We start from the raw sequence: 9,800 nt of genomic DNA on the forward strand, positions 1-9,800 counted from the left end.
CGAGCCGGCCCGGGGGGGGGGGGGGGCGCGCGGGGGGCTGCGGAGAGGCCCTCGGCTGGGGGAGCCAAGCCGCCGCTTGGTGCTGCCTGCTGTGACAGCGGCCGCGCTCCTGCCTTCCCCCGACGGGGCCACCGGGGACTCCGCCTGTCGCCTTTCTGTAGGAAGCGGGTTTATCGCTTTATCATTCATGAGGTTATCATTTGGGGCTAGAGGTAGAAACGGGAAGGAAGGCCAAAGGCGGGATGCGGTGCTGCCCTGCCTGGCTTCCCCTGCCTCACCCCGCCGCAGAGCCCGGAGCCTGAGGCAGGACTCGATGCTTCCTGCGTCCGTGGTGGAAAGATGCGCCTTAGAAAACGCGTGTGCTGAGCAAGGAGCTGCTAAGAGCTCCTTAATCATCTAATGTATTAAAAAAGCTTGTGAAGCGGTGTCTATTAAAGTTGTGCCTTCCTCAGAGACTACCGGCAGAATCCGCAAATTCGCTGTGTTCTAGCAGCTGCTGCTCTGAAGGAGGGGCTGCTAGATTCATGCTGGTGGCTGGAAGGAGCCCAGAGGGACATGGGTGTGCTGGGTGCCACGATTCCTTGCTTCACCGCTTGTCACTGAGGGTGGCTTTTGGCCTGCCAGGGACCAAGTGTTTGCTTAATGGCAAACACAGCAGCAGTCTGGGGACTGTAATGCAGCACTGCATCACAGATCTAAGATCCTCCTTGTGCATCTTCCATTATTTTCTGCTGTGTGAGCTGTCTTCAATAGGCTGTCTTCCTCCTTTGTCCTCTTTCTTCCCCCTGCTCAAAATTTCTGAAGCTGTGTAATTAAAATATTCTTCTCTGAAGCTGGGAAATAGGGTTTCAGCACTCCCTGACTGGGAGCCAGCATCCTACTTCTTGACACTGGCCAGCCAAATGTTAAGTGAAGCAATTGAAGTAGCAGGGCAGACACAGGAAAAATGTTTCTGGAATACTCTCAGAACTCCCAGTAACTCAGTTCTAAGGCAGTAAATGTAACATGCTGCTTGCTTTAATTTTCAGGAACACGTTAAGTAGTAACAGCTGCTCCCAGAAGTATTACAATCAGTAGTTCTTCAGAAGTAGGGTTGTTTGTTGTTTGGTTTTTTTTAACGGGAGCATAATCTTTGGAGCAGGGATTGCATTGGATGCACTTTGTATGGCACTTAGATTGTAGTTACAAATAAAAATCATCTAATGCTTTTAAGTGGGAATATAAATTTTAAATTTTGTCTTGTTTCTAAATCTATTATCTTTATATGCATTATAAACTGACCTTCGCAACAGTCTGTAAACTAGGAAGCAGCATTTTTTTGATGAATCAGAAGGATAGGGAAGTTTTCGCAGAGAGCTTGAGGGACTTTCCCCAGTCACACATGAAGAGCACCAGAGGAACATTCCTACTTCCGTTCTCAGAGTCCTTTACAAGTTTCCCGTTTTTGTCCACTTTGGACACAGTTACCCTGGTGTTTGCCAGGAACTCCTTCCCTTGATGATATGACAGCTTTAATTTTTATTTTTCCTACCTAGAAGATCTTCCTTGATCCAATTATGAAAAAATGTTTAGAAAAGGAAAAAAACGACACAGCAGCAGCAGCTCACAAAGCAGTGAAATCAGTACTAAAAGCAAGGTAAGCTGAATTTGGTATATGCTGTGTTTGTGGAAGCACTTTCATTTGTTACAAGTTGGCAGTTCAGTGGTTCGCTTGCACTGATGGTAGGATGTGATTTCCATAAAATGCCATGTTCCACAAGGAGAACTTTCTACTTCTACTATTCCTTAGATTGTGCTATGAGAGTTAAAAACCCTATCCGTTATAAAGCCCTTGTATTCTGAGATGAATGCTCGATTGCTTCCATAGTGAAGCCCACAAACACAAGAGTTTCTGGCACCACATAGTAGGGTTTGGAGGAAAAAGTAGTACGTTTGTTCTGTAGTGATAAATATTGTCTTTAAGAAGGTGCCTGGTGCTAGGTACCAAGAATGAGTTTATCCTTCAGTACTAGTTGGTTACTCAGTGTCTCTAAAAAGTATTCTTCGTTTTGAATAATGTGTCCATTTTGTCTGATAGGTTTTGGAATGATCAGTTGAATATTCTGGATTTTCCAAGGTGCCGTTTCACTTCCCTTGCACTGCTATGTTATTTCAAGCATTGGTGACAAGCATGTAGTTGTCAATTTCTTCAAGTTAAGATGCAGTACCAGAAAAGTCTGGACATAACCTTAAGGTTCATTTTCTCTTTTTCTTTTATTTCCTCCTCCTTTCAAAGTATTTGTGGACTTCTCAAGGGTTCCTGCTGAATTTATATCAGTCTAATCTACATTGAGGCAGAAAGAGAACTTCAGGAAAGAAATAGGTGGTGGTGTTTTTTTCTCCCCATTTTGCAGTGCTGCTTAAGTAATTAGAACATAAACACTAGTTTATTTAAAAAAAAAAACAGTTGAGGCAGGGCATCTAAAAGGGAATTGTTAATATGTTCTCAGCAACTTTCTGATGATACTAATTTTTTTTCTTAGTCTGTAGATTCCAGTCTTGGGGGACTTTCCCGATCTAGTACTGTGGCTAGTCTAGATACAGACTCCACGAAAAGTTCAGGTATGTAATCACAAGTTTGAGCAGGTATGTATCGAGCAGGATTAACTTTATGTGTGTTCATATGAAAGAGCAGAAAATGGAAAAGGTTAAAATACGTGTTTTTAATAATCATGAGTGAATCTGTTAGCCTGTTGACTAATGCACGCATAGCTCTAGGCTTCTAAAGTATTATTAATGATTCACCTAGGATTAAGTCACTCTTTTCGAAGTAAAGTGTCTGAGTAAGAAAAGCTTAGTTGTGTTACTAGTCTCTTACGCAGCATAAATCTGGTATAACTTTTTGGAAGCTGTGTTTCCTGCTTTTCTAAGTTTACATTTGCACTGAAATAATGGAAATAAGATTTGATTTTACTTGTTCTTGCTCACCAGATCACAGCACATCACTGTTGGACCAAACAGTTCATTTAAAACGAATATATATATAAAAAAGTAGAACCAGCTTTTCTATGTTTTCTGATTTAAGATTGTTAACTCTAAATTTGAATTAGTATGAACAGTGGTGTATCATGGATTTATATAAAACTGTTGCCTTTACCAAGGGCTCTTCTGAATCAACCCAGGACAGTTCATTAAAGAGAGGAGTTAATACACTGTGGTAAGATTAAGTGTTTGATGAAAGTCTGCAAAAATGATGGAATTTAATAAGTTAGCCCCATTAACACCAATTAGAATAGCATTGCTGTTCTGGAATTCTTCAGGATTGCTTTGTTTTATTCTGTTGCAGGACAAAGCAATAGTAATTCTGATACGTGTGCAGAATTCAGAGTTAAATATGTTGGTGCCATTGAAAAATTGAAGTATAATGAGAGCAAAAATCTCGAAGGGCCATTGGACTTGATAAATTACATAGATGTTGCACAGGTAAGTAAGTGGTTTACAAAAGACAATACCAACAACGCCAGAATGTCTTAAGCTTAGGTGCATTTCTTTCATATTATCACATGATCTGACATCTTTCTTTGTAAATTTTAGACTTACTAGAATAAAGTAGCTTACTTTAAAAAACATTAAGCTATGAATCTCAAAAGCTGTCACACTCAAGTCCGTCCTATTCAGTAACTGGTGAAGATGCACCAAAAAAGCTGTTCTGAAGAAACAGACTCAGAGCGAAGGCGCTTTTCATGAGTCATTACTGAACAAGTATCCCAACTGAAAGTTGTTATATTGTCTGCAGCACTGTTAGGATTAGTATCCAGGAAAGAGTATCTCCCCCAGATTTTCTCACTAGTGTAGAAGTTTTCCCGTAGAGGAAAATGTCAAGTTTCTGCTTACAATCACTTACGAACCTGTGACCAGAGAACCTGAATAATATTTGGGTCATCCTTGCCAAACTGTGGTTACTTGTACTTATTTTTGTACTAAAAGCCGTAACTGGTTGTTCTCATTAGGTAGCTGATCGTTTGTATCTTTAAAAGCACAGAATGTCTGTTTATCTTAGAGCAACTTGACATTTCAAGTATCTGAATATATGCTAAAACTATTTTTACAACCAAATAACAAAATTGCTGCCAGTGTGGAACATAGATCACCCAGGGTTAGCACAGCATGATAGGGCATGCATTATTTTTCAGCCCATCTGATCTGACCACAGGGCCAAACTGCCCCCCGAGATGATAAATTACAGATGAATCATGTAATATTTAGAATAGAACAGAATAGACTATTTCAGTTGGCAGGGACCTACAAGGATCACCTACTCCAACTGCCTGACCACTTCAGGGCTGACCAAAAGTTGAAGCATGTTATTAAGGGCCTTGTCCAAATGCCTCTTAAACACTGACAGGCCTGGGGCATCGACCACCTCTCTGGGAAGCCTGTTCCAGTGTTTGACCACCCTCTCAGAAAGAAATGCTTCCTAATGTCCAGTCTAAACCTCCACTGAATACATTTCACATAAAGTTAAGGGATTGGATGAGTGCAGGAGTGGCAGGCAAACTCCACACAGCAGGGTATGAGCAGGGTTGGTGATGTTGCTGATCCAGGGGACTGAAGTATACATAAACACATTTTCTATTATGCATCTTCGTTGTTCACGTTCTTCTGTCTGCACTAAAGGCTTTTGTTTGTTTCCCTCCAAAGCAAGATGGAAAGTTACCTTTTGTTCCAGGTGAAGAGGAGTTTATTATGGGAGTTTCCAAATACGGCATTAAAGTTTCAACATCTGATCAGTATGTAAGTGATTCACAACAAACTGTCTTTTTGGTGAGAGTTGAAAAGTGCTTTCATTTATTTCTCTGATAGATGATCTGTGTGACCAAAATGTCACTTCTGGCTTTAAGCAAAAGTAAAACAAAAAAAAGCTCTCACAGCAGCACTGCTTCATGTCGTATCTCCTCAGGGCTCTCTGTATTTTCCTGGTTGGATTTATGACAAGAATCCATTCCTTTTGAGATAGAGCACCAGGCAAAAGGCAAGCAAGCCTTTATGCTCTTTGGGCACATCTTCCTTTCTCTGTGGCTGTCCTGCCATCCTCTCACATGGAAAAGTAGCATGACTGGTGGCCAGGACATAGGTTCCTCAGCCTGAGTTAGTAATGCAATTCCTGTTGATGTTACTGTGGAGAGGAAAAAGCAAAGGATGTTTTTTTCAAGAATACCTGAGTTGTCTTCCTCTTTGAAGTTCCAGCCTTGCACTCCTAATCCAAGAGCGGGAGTTCACTCCAGCATTAAAGCCTCATGATTCCACTTTATTGATCAAGCCTATTTTTTGTTTGCATCACTTCCTACACGCAGGTTATTTTCCTTTAGCGCACTTCAAGTAGCTTTTTTGCTAAAAATAAAAATCCGGTCTCTTCCCCAGGGCCCTCCAGTTGCCTTTGTGTAGCTTTGTATTGCAGCCATGTGGTTTCCTTCTGGTTGCCCTCAGAGCCCCAGATACCATAAATACTTGGCCTTATGAAGTCATGACCCATCAACAACCCAGCAATGCGTGTTCATAAAAGCCTCAAGTATGAGGACGGTGAATAGCATTGCTCCATAGCCGAATACTCTGAAGAGAGCCAAAAAGTTTCCTTTGGTCCCTTCAGAAAATAAAACACTTGTTTCTAATGCGTGGGAAGAAGTGTAGTAGTTGTTGCGCAAACTTTGAATTCTTTTGGGTTCTGTTTTTGCTGTCCTCCTAAATTCTTAATTCTCATTAAGAACATAGGTTACACTATTATTTAAATTCCTTTGTACTTTGATAAAGATCAAATAGGTAATTTTAAGACTTTTATCCATCATTCTTCTGGCTTCAAGCTGAAAGCATGCACAAGCTGATAAAGCCTTCTGTGATTAAGCTAGCTTGCACTGGCATTTTATTGCATTGCGTTCTGTTTCCCAAATTCTGGCTTTTTGCATCTGTGTCACTGTTGACATTTAATTTGTCCTTTAGTGTGTTAGTCCGCCTAACTCCTTCATAGAGTTCCAAGATGGAAAGGTTTTATCTGCATTCATACAAAGAATTCAGTCTTTTATGACTTGGGGGAAAGGTGAGAGTTCTGTGATTTGTAGATACCTTTGCAGGTGAATAGGCAGCTATTTATTTCAGATGCTAAAAAGAGAACTGAGTGAAGGATACAAAAGTTTTCCTTGTGGATTTCAGCCAACGTTTGAGAAATTATTTCATTAGTGACTGAAATATGTACAGATGTGTAATTCATTGATACACTTCCATTGTTTGTGGATGCAACCACTAGAAATCAAAGGTGAAGTATTTATAAAAGTCACACGGAGGCTTTGGCCTTCTTCACATTCTGTTTGCGTGTATTTGTACATTATATATATGTACATACATGTATGGCACAGTTTGTCCATCCGCCATCTCATTTCTCTCTCAACTGCAGAATCCCCTCATAGCCAAATACTGGAAGGAGGGAAGGAAATGAATTTACAGGGGGAACTCTATCTTCCCTCTTTCAGTGATGATCCACATGCACATTAGCACTGTAGCAAGTTCCAAGCAAGTAACTCTAAAAAGTTACAAGCAATTTGGAGGCAAATCTTGTCATCTTTCATACAGAGACTGGAGGGTTGATCCAGTAAGTTCTGCGTCGGCTCCAGCTGCCTTCAGCATGGTATGATAGTTGGTGGTGGTATGAATAATTGTGAGCGATTGCTGAGTGAATGTCAGGCATGGAGATGTTTTTCAGCAAGGGGATCTTAGAAGGTCTGGTAGAGGGCTCTCCTTCGAGGGTTTCACAGCAGGCATCAAGCTCACTGTCCATTTTTACAGCTTCTGTATAGAAATGGACGTTTCTTTATATCCTTCAGCTACTGACAGGGACAAGGTGTTCGATGCCATGAATGTAGAAAAAGAGCTGTCTTGAAGTCATAAGACCCTAGAGGTGGTATGACAGGAATAAAGCAGATGAATATTATCGGTTGGGTAGGATGGCTTCAGAAGAAAGGCTTTGTGTAGGGTAGGTCTGCGGTGGATAGTAGAAGTCTCCCAGACTAGATCTCTGGAAGAGTCAAGACCCATGCTGTGGCTCAGGCCACAAGTGGCCTAGCTATATCCATATGGCTATCCCACCTCCACCCCAAAGCAACTAACCTTGTCCATACCCTCTTCTGGGAACAGTTTCTTGTGTGTGTACCCTTCCCAGAACTGAGACAGGGGATTGTCTGGAAGAATACTGGAAAAGTAAAAAGTTGTTTTAAGTTACCTCTGTGCCAGAGGTAACTGTACCACCTGTACCTACTGTACAGGTACTGTACTGTACCACCTACCCTACTCATAGTGGGTGAGTGAGGATAGGTGGGAAACAAATGTATGCTTTCGTAGTATGGCCAGGAATATCGTCCACATACGAATACGATTCTAAAATAGAAGCAAAAATTAAAGCTAAAATTGTGTTAAACCAGCACTTACTTTTTTAAATCTTGACTAAACTCTCAATTAAAAAATTATAATTTTACCAAGGAATACTTTTCTCCTGTAAATACATCTTTAGTATTCTTTTGTAAGAGAGAGAATCTAAAGCAGGTGGAAAACTGAAATCGCTGTTGCACTGTTCCAGAGTAACTTTTATTTGCCACGTGGTTTCAGGATGTGTTACATAGGCATGCTCTCTATTTAATTGTACGGATGGTCTGCTATGATGATGGTCTGGGAGCAGGAAAAAGTTTACTGGCTTTGAAGACAACAGATGCAGCCTCTGAAGAATGCAGCCTCTGGGTGTATCAGTGCAACAGTTTGGTAAGAGTTTATGTTTACAATATTTAATTTAGGTATCAGTATGTTGATTGTAAAGGGAGATTCTGAAACCCAAGGCCCTTGTGAAGGCATTTTGGCAGAAAGGGGATTGCTCAGTTAAAAAGAGTATAAATGTGCCCTGGCTGAGGAGGGGAGAAAAGCCCTGCTGACTGCACTTGATCTGCTTTGAGGAAAAATACCTACATTCCCTAAAATCGCCAATGAAAATCGGCCTGAGAAAGCTCTTTGCAATCATAGCTGCTAAGGACAATCCTCCGTTTGTATTTTCAAAGACAAAACCAAACCTCTTAAGATCGGACAGAGCAGGGAGGGATTGAGTAACAATTCTGGTAATAGAGCGTGCATTCATATTTGTAAGCAAGGGAAGTGATCTCCTCTTAAGAGTAGGAGAATTTATTGTCAAGATACTATGGTATGACACATACCTTTAGCAGCACTGGGGGAACACGTGAACTGACTTTCTGAATGCTAGTGTCACGCTATGATGAAAGCTAACAAACAACTCCGACTTGTTTCAAAAGAGCTCATTTAAAACAGCTTCCCACGTGTCATTGCAGACCACGGAAATCAATTAAATCTCACTTGTGCTACTCCATTTTGCATGTCTCTGCCAAAAGAATGATAAAGGTCACATTCTGCTTTAAATGGGTTTTGAGATGTTTAGAAGTTTTTCAGAAAGTGTTAATGCGCGTGTGTGGATTTTTTTAGGAACAAGCACAAGCTATTTGCAAAGTGTTATCTACAGCCTTTGATTCAGTTTTAATGTCGGAGAAGTCCTGATTTTCTTCAGCAGCACATGATGGTGTAGTACAAGAGGCCTTTGTGTGAGGAGGAAATGCTGCTCCTTTGATACCACAGACTGGCTGTAGCTACACACAAACTTAGAAGGGACTTGCTGTGCAAAGAAGAGCCATGCAACCTTGCACATGGTACTTTGTCATTCCCCAAACACAACTTGAAGAAATTATTCCATCTTCAGTTTCCAGGACAATGCAGAATTTTATATTTAACATTTTTTTCCCTAAGTCATGTTTTGTATATTAATGTCAATATTGTAGGAATGTAAAATAAAACTGACATGTGCTTCTATCTCTTTGTCTGAAAAATGATTTGTCAATATAGACTTCAGTTCTGTGTAACATAGATATTAGAACAGAACAATAACAGCAAAGTGATAATAAGTAGTCATTTGGTGCTGTACACTTCTAATTTAATCTTAGGTGTGACATCTATGCCATTTCTACATTCAACTAAAAATCCACAAGATGTACTTTTTTTTTTTGCTCAAGTGCTACTTTTTCGTAGTTCTCATTTTACACATTGAAAAGAACAATATTGCCGAAGCAATGCAGGGTAACAGAAGAGAAGTAGCCAGTGATTTTAAAAGTAGTTTTATTTTTCCAGACATTTGACTGGTTAACAAGAGTAAAATTTATTAATCATGCTCTAATTATAAATCACTGCATCCAGGACATTGAAAATAAGAGTTGATTTTAGGTTATACAATATATACAGTTGCTCTGCAACTAAACAAAATAAAAACAACTGAATTGAATATTATACATCTCATAGCATTCTAAGCTGCATTTTAAGTGTCACTTGCTCCTTTTTAAACAGTTAACACAGCAACCTAATAGTCTGTCTATTAACAGGTTTTTTTGAATCATTATTTTAATCAGATTTGAAAAGTTGTATGAAATATGCCAAAATTTTGGACTTAAAATTCTTAATTTTATATTATAAATAGATATCTACAGGCTCTAGAATTTCTTCTTCCTCTGCCAGAGGAGCAAACTTCTTTAAGAAACACTGAAAAATCTAGGGATAAATTTTGCTTAGCTGCTCTTTATTGGTCCGTGAGATTTTATCTGTCTGCACTGTTAGTGCCATTAAGTTGTATTCGACAAGTTTCCTGGTTTCTAAGTGACCAGTGAACGAGGTTGTGACATTTTAAAGTGTATTCCTCTTCTAGCAGAACTCAAGGAAAATTTGCATCATTGTTT

The 9,800-nt window shown here is 40.0% G+C and overlaps 1 protein-coding gene across 5 annotated transcripts; it reads left to right on the forward strand.

Moving 5' to 3' along the window:
* The first annotated feature begins 1,469 nt into the window (after positions 1-1,469).
* On the forward strand, positions 1,470-8,887 carry ITGB1BP1 (integrin subunit beta 1 binding protein 1). Of its 5 annotated transcripts, XM_009275588.2 has the most exons (7): positions 1,555-1,636; positions 2,078-2,233; positions 2,523-2,601; positions 3,326-3,462; positions 4,681-4,773; positions 7,630-7,779; positions 8,506-8,884. In XM_009275588.2, the coding sequence occupies exons 5-7, from the start codon at positions 4,726-4,728 to the stop codon at positions 8,575-8,577; spliced, it is 270 nt and encodes an 89-aa protein (XP_009273863.1). In that variant the 5' UTR covers positions 1,555-1,636; positions 2,078-2,233; positions 2,523-2,601; positions 3,326-3,462; positions 4,681-4,725; the 3' UTR covers positions 8,578-8,884. The 5 variants fall into 5 exon arrangements, with proteins under 5 accessions (XP_009273861.1, XP_009273864.1, XP_009273862.1 ...); XM_009275586.1 differs by lacking the exon at positions 2,078-2,233 and having other exon boundaries at positions 1,470-1,636; positions 8,506-8,887; XM_009275589.1 differs by lacking the exon at positions 2,078-2,233 and having other exon boundaries at positions 1,470-1,636; positions 4,709-4,773; positions 8,506-8,887.
* The last annotated feature ends 913 nt before the right edge of the window (positions 8,888-9,800 follow it).

The sequence above is a fragment of the Aptenodytes forsteri genome, unplaced genomic scaffold (assembly GCF_000699145.1).
Source record: "Aptenodytes forsteri isolate BGI_AS27 unplaced genomic scaffold, ASM69914v1 Scaffold94, whole genome shotgun sequence".
Classification (NCBI taxonomy): domain Eukaryota; kingdom Metazoa; phylum Chordata; class Aves; order Sphenisciformes; family Spheniscidae; genus Aptenodytes; species Aptenodytes forsteri.

Excerpts from the sequence above, each read along its gene's own strand:
- ITGB1BP1 (XM_009275586.1), top strand. The coding sequence starts at position 1,565 with ATGTTTAGAAAAGGAAAAAAACGACACAGCAGCAGCAGCTCACAAAGC. Across the intron at positions 3,463-4,680 it reads ATTACATAGATGTTGCACAG|CAAGATGGAAAGTTACCTTT; the intron begins GTAAGTAAGTGG and ends TTCCCTCCAAAG. Across the intron at positions 4,774-7,629 it reads TTTCAACATCTGATCAGTAT|GATGTGTTACATAGGCATGC; the intron begins GTAAGTGATTCA and ends ACGTGGTTTCAG.